The following is a 13420-nucleotide window of genomic DNA, read 5'->3' as shown; positions in this document are numbered from 1 at the left end:
CATGGTTAACCTCTTGGCAGAGTTATATGTACAGTTAATTCAAACAGTATTTAGACCCCCTACTCTTCTTGTTTTTCTTCTGTTGCAGCCTGATGCTCCTCCAAAAAAATCATTTCTATTCACATTAATCCAAACTCAGTTTCCCAGTATGACAACATGGAAAAAATAATTTTAGAAATTTTCGCAAATTAAAAGGAAAACAAAAAAAGCACAGTGGCCTTCATAATTATTAAAAGATGGACTGATGTCTGAGTTTTTGCAGGTGTAGCTATTTGTTGTTTTAGTGAGTGCTTCTCCTTATTATCACATCAATAAAGTAAAAGAAAAGACAAGACCAGTCTCAAGACCAAGATCGGTCTCAAGTAATACAACACTACAACAAACCATGTTTAAACAGAAGGTTTGTCTGTGGAGTCCTCCCCTCACAGGTTTATTCAGGATGAATAAAAATGACCTCAACCCATAATCCTCCTGCTGACACACCTGTAGAGGAGAGTATAAAGAGTGTGGACTGAGCTGAGTCAAACATCAAGCTTCAAGGAGTCTCTCCACAGCAGCTCCACAGCCACCCTGAAGATGACTCCCTCTGCCGGCCTGCTCCTGCTGCTCCTGCTCGGCCTCTCTCAGGCTCTTCCTCTCCAGGAGAAAGGAAGCACAGAGGGAGAAGAAGAAGTCCCAGACAGCGTGGACATCACCACCCGAATCCTGACCTCCAACAACGGCACAGATGAGATCCTGCTGGAAGGAGACCTGCTGGCTCCCAGAACCAGAAACGCCATGATGTGCTGGTCCCAGAACTGCCTGTGGAGGAAATCCTCCAACGGCCTGGTGGTGATCCCCTTCACCGTGAGCAGCCAGTTCAACAGCTGGGAGAGGAAGAAGATCGAGTACGCCATGCAGGTGTACCACAGCAGGACCTGCATCCGCTTTGTCCCCCGTCAGAACGAGTACGACTACATCAGCATCGAGAACAAAGCGGGATGTTTCTCCTCTCTGGGCAGAGAGGGAGGCAGACAGGTGCTCTCTCTCAACAGGCAGGGCTGCCTCTACCACGGCATCATCCAGCACGAGATCAACCACGCTCTGGGCTTCCAGCACGAACAGACCAGGAGCGACCGCGACTACTACGTCAGGATCAACTGGGAGAACATCAACCCACAGATGGCCTACAACTTCTACAGGCAGTCCACCAACAACCTGAACACTCCCTACGACTACTCCTCCATCATGCACTATGGAAGAACAGCCTTCTCCATCCAGTACGGCAAGGACTCCATCACCCCCATCCCAGACCCCAACGTCCAGATCGGACAGAGGCAGGGCATGTCCTACTGGGACATCATGAGGATCAACCTGCTCTACAGCTGCCAGTAATGATGCTGATGCCAAATGCACCAAATTCAGACAAGATTATTTCACTGTTTTTAAAGTTCAGAAAACAGAATATGTGACCTTCCTGCCAAAATTATTATCAATAAATATAATAAAACTAACTCACAGCTGTGTCTTTAACATCCTTTGAAGTGCTTCAAAACATTTACACCAAAGAGCAGGATTTTGTTAGCTAGAGGAGGCTGAAATACTCAGGATGTGGTTTATTTTCACTTTCTTAGCATAGATACAGACAACAGTATGCAGCCTTAATTCTTGATGGAGAACAACATGTTTGATTTGTGTGAGATATGAAACAGTAAAGCTGCAAAAAAGTTGACAAAACTATTACTTCATCATTGAAAATTTTAACGTGTTGAGAACTGAATTATCTGCTGCTGCCAAAAATAAAGTGATCTAGTTGCAAGTATTCTGATAAAAGTGCTAAATTAACCAGAGTACAAGTTATCTAAATCCAAAGCCAAATTAATCTGATGGATGAAAAAGAGTAGAAAGAAGGACCATAAGGGGGATAAAAGGGAGAGATTTCTGGGGTCCTGACAAGTGGGGCGCTCATTGAGGTCAGGAAAATTATGGTTCATTCTAAAGTTAATATGTGATAACCATGTTTTATTTTTAACCTGAAAAACAATCACTCTTATTAAAGCAACGCAATGATGAATGTTCTTTATTAATGCTGTAGTATAATATAGCCTTTTTCAAGATAAAAACACCTTTTCTTAAGATAGAATTTATTCTTTTAGGTAATGATAACAATGTGGATGGGCACATTGGAATGACCATTTGGAATTAATGTCAGACATAAAGTAATAGAAATAAAGTAGAAGAAACAGAAAACTGGTGGAAAAATAATTCAGCAAGTTTAAAGTGGCAGGAATGGGTTAAAAGTTTTTAAAAAAAACTTTCAGAAGGAGGTCTAAGTGGCAGAAAGTGGGGGAAAAAAACATGGCATAAATGGGTTCAAAGTGCGAAAAAGTGGTAAAAAAAGTATAAAATTGGGAGCGCAGATGGTAGAGTGTTTTAAGGCGCTCCCCATGTACGTGGGCGGCCAGGGTTCGAATCCAGCCTGTGGCTCTTTATGCATGTCTCTCTCCACTCTCTTCCCTGTTTCCGAGTCTATCCACCCTCCTTCCTCTATCAAATAAAGGCATGAAAAGGTCCAAAAATAAATCTTAAAAAAAAAAAAAAGTATAAAATTGGCAAAATGGATTAAACGTTGTTTCCAAAGAAGTGCCAACTCTTGGCTTAAAGTGGCAAAAAAGTTGGGAAATGAAATAAAGTGGCAAAAAGATGTTGAAAAAACATGGTGAAAATTGGTTCGAAATGGTCAAGTCATTCTCCAGACTGAGGGGCCGTCCACATGGAGACGACTTTAGGAGTATCAGCAAAAGTATTTTATTGTATCGCCATTTCATATAGTGGAAACGTTATTTTGGGAGCCTGAAAACACTACTTTTGGAAACCGTTCCCAGAGTGAACACATATATGTATGACATCCGTTTCATCTCCATGTGTACAACGAAGCACATCTTTCCTGAAATGATAACATAGCCCAGTTAGCCTGCATGCACAAGCTCAGCCAACAACAACAATAATGGAAGATTACATGATTGTGTTTGTATCTTCTGCTCCTCTACTACCATGAGTAACAGACAGCCATAGAACAGCAAACACCACATTTTATTAGATCCATTGTGGAGAGCAACCAGAAGGACAGCAAGGAGAAATTTTTGGGTTAGAGAAAAGTTTTGGGTGTGCTTTCTTTACAATCTTCTTATCTGTTCCTTGTGCTTTTCTGTGGCAGCGTTACAGCGCCACTTACATGCCTGGCACTCAACCGCAGTGTTTTCAGTCACTTTGAATGGTTTCATGTTTACACGGACATTTCTTGAAATGATCTGATGTTTACAGAAAACGTTTTCAAAACAAAGCAGAAATATATACAATCCAGTCTCTGAGCTCTGCAGGCTGTTCCTTTGACCTCATGGCTCCGTTTGTCCCCTGTTATGCACTGTCAGCTGTGAGGCCTTCTATAGAGAGAGGTGTGTGCCTTTCCAAACCATGTCCTTTAGATTTGATTTACCTGATTAATTTACCAGAGCTAAATTTCAAGTGTTTTGAGGAAGGTCTGAATACATATGTCAATGTGATATTTCAGTGTTTTCTTTTCAGAAATTAAGAAAAAAAAATCTAAAATTCTGTTTTCACTTTGTCATGTTGGGGTAGTGAGTGTAGATAATGAAAACAGGAATTAATTTTTCATCCGTAGCATCAGCCTGCAACAGAAGAACTAGAAAAGCACTCCAGACCTCCGCCATTAACCCTATCACCCAATAGTAAAGGATCCTTTAAAAAATTCCTGGATCCAGATGGTGATCCAGATCACTCCCAAAGTCTAATCAAATCTTTCTTATGCCATTTGTGACATTTCCTGAAAATTTAATCAAAATCGGTCCATAACTTTTTGAGTTTTGTTGCTAACAAACAAACTAACAAATAACTAACAAATCCTGCTAATCACATTACCTCCTTGGTGGAGGTAAAAATGAAAAAAAGTATGTGGGTGAGAATACCTTCTAAATGCACTGTAAACATAACTCTACTCAAAGGTGAGCCATGTCAAAATACCCTTAGAGAGGACTTATAACATTGGACCATATCAAGTGTCTACACTGACAAATCCATCCAAGTAAACAGCTGATAAAGCTGTGATTCTTCTTCTACTGACCTGAAACAACAAACCATGTTTACACAGAAGGTTTGTCTGTGGAGTCCTCCCCTCACAGGTTTATTCAGGATGAACAAAGAGGACCCCAACCCATAATCCTCCTGCAGACACACCTGTAGAGGAGAGTATAAAGAGTGAGGACTGAGCTGAGTCAAACATCAAGCTTCAAGGAGTCTCTCCACAGCAGCTCCACAGCCACCCTGAAGATGACTCCCTCTGCCAGCCTGCTCCTGCTGCTCCTGCTCGGCCTCTCTCAGGCTCTTCCTCTCCAGGAGGAAGGAAGCACAGAGGGAGAAGAAGAAGTCCCAGACAGCGTGGACATCACCACCAGGATCCTGACCTCCAACAACGGCACAGATGAGATCCTGCTGGAAGGAGACCTGCTGGCTCCCAGAACCAGAAACGCCATGATGTGCTGGTCTCAGAACTGCCTGTGGAGGAAATCCTCCAACGGCCTGGTGGTGATCCCCTTCACTGTGAGCAGCCAGTTCAACAGCTGGGAGAGGAAGAAGATCGAGTACGCCATGCAGGTGTACCACAGCAGGACCTGCATCCGCTTCGTCCCCCGTCAGAACGAGTATGACTACATCAGCATCGAGAACAAAGCGGGATGTTTCTCCTCTCTGGGCAGAGAGGGAGGCAGACAGGTGCTCTCTCTCAACAGGCAGGGCTGCCTCTACCACGGCATCATCCAGCACGAGATCAACCACGCTCTGGGCTTCCAGCACGAACAGACCAGGAGCGACCGCGACTACTACGTCAGGATCAACTGGGAGAACATCAACCCACAGATGGCCTACAACTTCTACAGGCAGTCCACCAACAACCTGAACACTCCCTACGACTACTCCTCCATCATGCACTATGGAAGAACAGCCTTCTCCATCCAGTACGGCAAGGACTCCATCACCCCCATCCCAGACCCCAACGTCCAGATCGGACAGAGGCAGGGCATGTCCTACTGGGACATCATGAGGATCAACCTGCTCTACAGCTGCCAGTAATGATGCTGATGCCAAATGTAACATTTTTGTTATTGCAAAATAAATTAGCTCAGATGGAGAAAGCTGCTGTGTCTTGAAGGTTATCTGTTTCATCTACATGCTTTGATTATTGGGGTATTTTAAATTATTGTAAAACATGCAATAAAAGCTGTGCAAATAGTAATCATTTTCTTGTTTTTTCTTGATTTCTTACACACTAGAACTTCAGAACGAGGAAAGATAAATATGTCTGCTGGCCTTCTCTTATGGTGTAAAATCCAAGAGGATTCCTAATGCCCTGTCCGCCTTTCTAATTTCTACCCCTACTGCTTGTTTTTGAGTGCCCCTTAATACAGAACAGGTTAGTGTTGAAATCACCCCTTTACAAATAGGACAACCCATCAATTTCCTGATTTTTTCCTGCTACTCATTACTGGCAGGGTTCACTGCATGCACATTCTAACCTCTGTAGATGATCCCGAACACAGCAGCCATTTGCTAATCTCACAAACCCATAGTTTATTCACAACAAAACATAAACAACATATCAGATGTTAAAACTGAGACATTTTACCAATTCATGAAAACTGTTAGCTCAGAAAAGCAGGGACAGGGCAACACAAGGCTGGAAAAGTAAGTTGTCCTAAAGAAAAACAGCTGGAGCAGGATCTTGCATCTAATCAGGTTATTTGGCAACAGGTCAGTAATGTCACTTTGTATAAAAGGAGCATTTTAGAGAGGAGGAGCTTCTTAGAAGTAAAGATGGGCAGACCTTCACCAATCTGGTAAAAACTGCATCTAAAGATTATGCAACCATTTTAGACACATTTTTTCAAATATAAATGCTATAAGACTTTGAATATCCCGCCATTTACAGTACATAACTTCATCAAAGGATTCAGAGAATCTGGAGAAATCTCTGTGAGCAAGAGACAAAGCTGAAGGATTTTATCTGATGCTTGTGATCTTCAGGCCTTCAGACAACACTGCATTAAAAACAGACATGATTCTGTTTTGGAAATCACTGCATGGGTTCAGGAATACCTCCAGAAATCACTGACTGCCAACACAGTTCACCGTGTCATCCACAAATACAAGTTCAAGTTGTAGCATAAAAAAAGAAGCCATATTTTAACACAATCCAGAACCTTGAGCTCATTTAAAATGGACTGAGGCAAAATGGAAAACTGTTCTGTGATTAATCAAAATTAGAAATTCTTTTTGGGAACAACAGATGCTGTGACCTGCACACTGAAGAGGAGAGGGACCATCCAGATTGTTATCAGCGCCTGCATCCCTGACAGTATGGGGTTGCATTAGAGCCAATGGCATGGGCAGCTTAAACTCTGGAAAAACACTCTCAATGCTGAAAAATATAAAGAGGTTTTAGAGCAGCATATGCTCCCATCCAGACAATGTTTCTTTCAGGTAAGGTCTTGCATATTTCAGTGACGCTTAACCACATACTGGTCCATGAAAAAATAACATGGCTTCACCAAAGAAAACATTTGATGCATTACAAAACAAAAAGAAAATCTGTTTCAACATCTGATAAGTTGTCTTTGTTCTATTGTAAATAAAATATGGGTTCATGAGATTTGCAAATCTTTGCATTCTGTTTTAACATACATGTTATGCAGCGCCCCAACTTTTTTGGAACTGCTGTTGTAGATAATGATCGACTATATCTGTGTTGTGTCACGTCCATGTCCATACTTATTTAAGATGGTGACTCACAGATTCATTTGCAAGTCTGAAGAAGAGCATGTTGGCTCTAAACATCACTTGTTTATAAATGTTTGAACAGGAGCTTCCTAGCCTGCAGACGTTTTAGCTTCTTTGTTCAAAGTTTACACCCAGAACAATTCCCTCAGTAGTTTGACACCGATGACAATGATGTTACCATCATATTAAACCTGCAGCTATACACGCTGTGCATTGCCTCTACACTGTGTTCCAAATTATTATGCAAATGATATTTTTCTCTGATTTTCCTAAATAGTCGATGCAAATGACAGTCAGTATAATTCTGAAGTCATCAACTGTTTGAGCATAATTAAAATTTTATTGAACAAACCTCCTAATGATAATTGTTTTTCGAAAATAAAAAACTCAAAATGCACTGTTCCGAATGATCATGCAAAACAGAGTTTCAAAATATTTTATAGGTTGTAAAGAACTGAAAATGGTCATTTGTTAAACTTGCAGCATTAAGGGGTCATATTTACTGGAATCAAAAGCTATTTGAATCAAAAACATCTTAATAGGCCAAGTTACATTTTAACATAGGAACCCTTCTTTGATATCAGCTTTACAATTCTTGCATCCATTGAATGTGTGAGGTTTTGAAAAATTTCTGCTTGAATTTCTTTGTAAGATGTCAGAAAAGCCCCCCAGAGCTGCTGTTTTGATGTGAACTGCCTCCCACCCTCATAGATCTTTTGCTTAAGGATGCTCTGAAGGTTCTCAGCAGGGTTGAGGTCAGGGAAGGATGGGAAAGCTTGAAACCTGTGGCCTGCTTAATAATGTGGAACGTCCATCTTAAGTAGTTTTCTTTTAATTGAGCTCAAATTATTACAGGTGTCTGAGATTGACTTCAGTGATCCAAAGAGCCCTGAGACACAATACCATCCCTGAGTTTAATAGAAAAACAAAAAACTGAATGTTTATGACACTAAAATCCAATTTGCATAATAATTTGGATGGCGGTGTAGCCTGTAGCACTGCATGGTAGCACCTGATTGGACTTGAAGCAGATTGTTGCACTTACTTATGTTGTTTCCTCCTGTCCAGATCCTTGTTTGTGTTGTTCTTTATCTCAGATGTAAATTGTTTTGGACTAAAGTGTCTGCTAAATGAAAGTGTAACACTAAAACACTGATATGCCATGACAGCATTTATGTAAACACATGCAGCAACATTAGCTACTGGACATTTCTACATGGAGTTTTTTCTATAAACACTTGTCCTGTGCTTTGAAACAACAATGACTTCAGACATTGGATGGTTGCTATTATTTTTAAATGGTGCACTTCATTTGATACATAACTAGCTATCTTGCTGATGATTTACAAGGCTTTCTGGGAGAGTTCTCTGAACACTATATGGAGTGTGCCTCAGAAAAATCTCCATTTGAAGGGCCATATGCCCCTAAAACATCAACAATTCTGAAAAGAATAGGGACACCCCCTACCCCTAAAAGTAAACGTGCAAAGCATAGACTAAGTGGTAGGAGTAAGAGGTGTGTTGAGACAAAGCCTAACAGTCATACAGAGTGGCATCTAAAGAGCCTGATTTTAATTTTAGCTCCACAATGAAACAGGTGTTCAGTTCCTATAGCCCAGTGGGGGTGTGATGTGTGTGGGTGGCTGAGGGCGGGGGGCTTCATCTGCTGTTTTTTTTTTTTTTTTTTTTTTGCACCAAATATCAGCTTAATATTAATGTTAACAGAAAGTGGTCTTCTGTGTCCTGTAGTGTCTGAGTTATTTCTTACTTTTTCATTTTCTGTTCATGAACCTTAGATGAACTGCAGGTAAGTAACACTTTACCCCCATACCACAGAGATAGGCAGCCATTTCATGTTCATCCCATCTGTTTTCATCTTCCTGTGGTATCTCACACCTCGGCTGCCTGCCTGCCAACTGTATCTGCCATGAAGTGAGAATATTTTCTAGAGGCAATGCATATGAAGCACAACGACTACGAACAGCCTCTAAAATGTTGCTCATTTCTGTAAATAAAACCACAGGAAGTCTCTGCACATTAATGAGTGTTTGTTGTTTTGAAATACAAACAGAATCATGTGCAAAAGACAAAAAATCCTCCTACATCTCAGGCATGTTTCTGATATGAAAACAAACAGCCAAGAAAAATAATGAATGAAGGATAACATTTTATATTGTACTGAGACTTTCAATCAGATTTTATTTACGAAGGCCATTTTGCTGTTCAAAATTCTTTACAAAGAAGCAGGATGGAAGTATGGATTTAGAGACTTATACAAACCAATAAGAGTCTATAAGATATATGGTGTTGTCTCTGATAAAATAGGCTTATTTGCATAACAGGCTTTCATGATATGACTGTGCAGAGCCCTTTAGTAAACGTTGTTCTGTATGTATCTCGCCACCAGATGGCAGCAAAGCAGCAAAAATATTGACTGTGTGGTTGCTCATGATTCACCAGTCTCAGTCCAATCCTCATGAAGCTCCCCCAAGCTCTTAAATCTGCATTGTTCTATATTCCCTGGAGGCTGAGCGCATCCCTCTTGCTTTTGTACATTTTCTTGATGGTTGATGATTGTGGTTGTGTACTGAACCAGAGTGAGAGGATAAAAGCTCAGGAAACCTTTGCAAATTGGAGTTTTACCCAATATTCTAATAACTAAGATAGTGGATTTTAGATTTTCCTGAGCTGTAAGCCATAATCCTCAACATTTAAACAAAAAAGTCTTGAAATATTTCATTTTGAATAAGATGAGTCTAGAATTTATGTAAGTCTCACTCTTTTAAGCAAACCCTGGGGGGGGGACTTTTATATGATATTCAATATTTTAGATGTAACACATGTATGTGTTATGTCAACTTAAGGAAAAAATGATGTTGATTCCGCTTTTGTGCATGATGTTATTAGAAATGTCAAACATCCTATCAGGCCTGCCCACAGATTCAGCTGGGCCAATGACAAACCCAGTGAACAGGCCCACTTTAGTGTGTCAAGCTATTATTGGGTTTCTGATGTTCACATTTTCTGTTTTGGTCAATTTTTAACCACTTTTATTAATTTTTTTTCCCATATATTTTGACATTTTTATTTGTCACTGTTTATCAGTTTTGCACCCTTTTTTTTTACCCCTTTTAACCCACTTTTGCCACTTTTAAAATCCAATTTCACTACCCTCTCAATCCATTTTTGCCACTTTCTGCCTATTATGAAAGATCCCAGGCTTTCAAATAGTTTGGGAGCACTCCGTCTGGCTAACCCTACTTAATATCAGCTTCTTGACATACTCCTTTAATACTTATGTTTTGTGAATTGAATTGTTTGAAATGTAACAGTCCTAAGGGTTCAGGTTCCACCCAGTTTGTTTGCTTGCCTTCTTGTTTGCATGATTAATTGTAAAGATCGGATTAGACCCTTGGATTTCACTTATTCTTTTATAGAACTTATCCAGCAGTGGCACCTCTCCCTCTCTTACAGAGTGTCAGATTTTCTTGTTGCCAGCATATGTTATTCTCTCTCCATGTGCTGGAGCAATAACAGGCAATGAGAGGCCTTTGTGAACCATAAACTAACCCCAGGCACTTACCACTTTCACTGTGGAATAGTTTAATCCAAGTCTTAACTGTGTCAAAAGTCCTTTCTCACTCCAGAGCCGGACTAACATCTGGATCTTGAATGAAGTAAAACTGTAGTACTTTGGAGTCCTCCTCCTCCCCTTTTATCCCTCAACTCCCCCCTACTCCTTTCTATTTAATTTCTTTCTCCTTACTAACTGTAGTAGAATCTGGACCATGGCATCAATCAAACCCCAAGATTAATGCATGACTGTGAGGAAAATTGCATGCACCTATTTCACAATTAATTATTGTTGCATGAATTTAAAATAATAAACGTACACTTTGTATGGTCAAAGGCTGGATTTTGATTCGGTACAGGTCAGGGGATGCTTTCAGAATCAATCCTTTGTAAAGCAGTATTTACAGTAATCTAAATAAAGAATTAACTTTATCCAAGGTCAAGACAAGGTAAATTACTCCAGTACTGGACCTACCTACCTAAAACCTGAGAAATGCAGGATCCAGTGTTATTCCGCTGGATTATCGTGACTTATGGAGTGTAACTGTAATTTTGTTTGACTTTCTTGCCTTTTCCAAGAGCTGGATTGAGGTTGGGTGCCCCCCTGAGCCTTTTCTCCTGATCTCTCCTGAAGAGCTTGGCCCACTTTAAACCATTGACACATACTGCCATCTAGTGGCGATTTTTAGGAAATGCAGAATCGGTGTACTCCCATTTTGGTGCTATGTGGATTATATTAAATGTTGTTAACAATTAATTTTAAAGGATCTATGAGAGTCTCTGTGACAACCAGGCACCCTTTTCCTAATCTAATGGTTGATATTTCACACACACAACAATGTTTGTTGTTTTTTTTTATGATTATTTGCCTCATTCTAATTCCATTGGATGCACTCTTGAATACTTTTATGATTTTTATCCCTTTTATCCCACTTTTTTAAATACCCATAGATTACACATACACTTTATTGGATGCTTTACACATTGACCAAATTTATTTCATGCCTTCGCTACTCCTTAAGAACTGTAGCCAGTTTTAGTCACTCCTCATAGAGGAATGATTAATTTCCCCTAACCTAACCCTAACCCTTGCTGACCCTAACCCTAAAAGTTACACCTGGGGGAAGGGCCCCCAGCCCGTCACATAGTTTGAGAGCACTTTATGCAAACTAAGCTTACTTTTTTATCAGTTATTATCACTGAGCATATTTTTTTAGCTAGTCTACACTCCCTCATGGTAAAGAAAGTTAGTAAATTAACGTGTTTAGTAGTCATAGCTGTAGTCAAGAAATTAAGCTGAATCCAGTCCTTCTTTGTTAGATTTGTCCTGTTTTAGGACTTGTGAGCACCATAAAAAAGAGTGTCTTGTTTATGTAAATGAATAAAATGTTCACTAATTAAATTGAAATAACCTTAAATTTATTGAAAAGGGGCAACAATTGGCCCAGGAGCCATTGTTTGGATAACCCTGATATAAAATGATTATAACCAGAGTAACAGTCAGATATTTCCAACATTTTAAGACACATTCACATGTATAATCACATCCTAACTGATGATTATCATGTGAATCATAGGGCCCTACAGCAGCTTTGTTGTATAAGCTAGATTGTAATTATTTGTTATAATTTCTATGACTATTTGAACATTTCGGTCTCTTTAGTTGTGTTAGCCACATAGTGAAAACAATACTTAACTACTGTTTCCATCTAATGTTATTTCATTTCATTTCCATTTATTATACACACACATACACATTCACACACTGAATAAAGCAGACATGTCCTCTTAAACCTTCCAATTCAAGACTGTACCTAACAACATGGAAGAAGCAAATAAACCATTTAAGATGTCCTTCCTCTGGAGCCTGATCCTCTAACAGGGATCAATGTCCATATTGTCCGCCTCAACCAGTATGATTTTAAAGAGCATAGAGAGCAACTCTGCTATAATGAGAGTGTGAACAGAGATGGGGCCTCTCATTCATGTAGATCTACCCAGCAGATAGGTAACTGACAGGATTACTCTAATTCGGGACATTTTGGACCTCTCTAAAAAAACTGAAATAGATTTTACCTAACTTGTGTTTTAAACATTGGGTCCTCCATGATGTGGCACCAGGTGTGTATGGACCCGCTTACGAACTGGATTTCTTCTGGGATCAACTGCACTGGATTCCACAGAGCTTCTTTTTTCGGCCCAAGGAGGAGGTACGAGGACTTTTCCTCTTGGCAAGCAGAGGGGCTGCCTTCAGGCTCCACTCCATTCAAAGACTACTAACTGGAGTAGCTGACATGGTCTGGAGACTTGTTTCTAGTACAAAACTGGAGAACTTTGGATGGCTGGGTATGGAGGATTTGTTTCTAATGGACTTGAATGGATTTTAAATGGATAAATTTCCCACTTTTATAGAGGACTGTTTAAGATGTGGGGACTTTGCCAAAAGGAGAACCAAAGAACGGTGACCTCTTGTTTTGGCCTCTAAAAGAGCCAGTGGGACTTCAGAGTGAGATGGGGCCGTCCCTGTTTCAGGGACTCTTGGGGTTTTTACATCACACTCTTTTCTATTTCTCTCTATGGGATGTTTGTTTCAGTCCTTTTTGAGCAAATAAAAGTGGTTGGAAAAGTCAAATCAATCTCTCATTACTGCTCATCAGGTCTGCATTCTGGGCCAGCCTCGGCTGATAGGTTAACGTAATCACCAGTGCTAGCTTGGAATTAAGTGAATGCTGGATTCAATCTGGTCCTGATCTGGCTCTTTCCATTTTATGAGCCTGAGAGAGACCACTTTATAGCTGTCACATTGGCCTCCTCTGCGTGCTCAGTCCCTTGGGCCTCCAGTGGCTGTCTGGTCTGGAACAATGGTTCTTTTTAATTAGCTAAGCATCCATGACTCTGACTTTGGTTCTTTTGTCACTCAGGGACATTTACTTTTGTTTTTTCTCTATGGTGGAGAGGGTGAGCGTGATGAGGTGGCGCCCCCTCCAAGTGGCTATAGTATGTGCGGCAGGCATAAATG

The 13420-nt window shown here is 40.3% G+C and overlaps 2 protein-coding genes across 2 annotated transcripts; both read left to right on the top strand.

Moving 5' to 3' along the window:
- The first annotated feature begins 576 nt into the window (after positions 1-576).
- Positions 577-1374, top strand: LOC121509818 (high choriolytic enzyme 1-like). Its single transcript, XM_041787492.1, has one exon. The coding sequence runs from the start codon at positions 577-579 to the stop codon at positions 1372-1374; it is 798 nt and encodes a 265-aa protein (XP_041643426.1).
- Positions 1375-4326: 2952 nt separating this feature from the next.
- Positions 4327-5124, top strand: LOC121509793 (high choriolytic enzyme 1-like). Its single transcript, XM_041787457.1, has one exon. The coding sequence runs from the start codon at positions 4327-4329 to the stop codon at positions 5122-5124; it is 798 nt and encodes a 265-aa protein (XP_041643391.1).
- Positions 5125-13420: the final 8296 nt, after the last annotated feature.

This window comes from Cheilinus undulatus, linkage group 1, assembly GCF_018320785.1.
Source record: "Cheilinus undulatus linkage group 1, ASM1832078v1, whole genome shotgun sequence".
Lineage (NCBI taxonomy): Eukaryota > Metazoa > Chordata > Actinopteri > Labriformes > Labridae > Cheilinus > Cheilinus undulatus.
The sequence above is the reverse complement of the archived record's forward strand: the minus strand, read 5'-3'. Positions and strand labels throughout refer to the sequence as shown.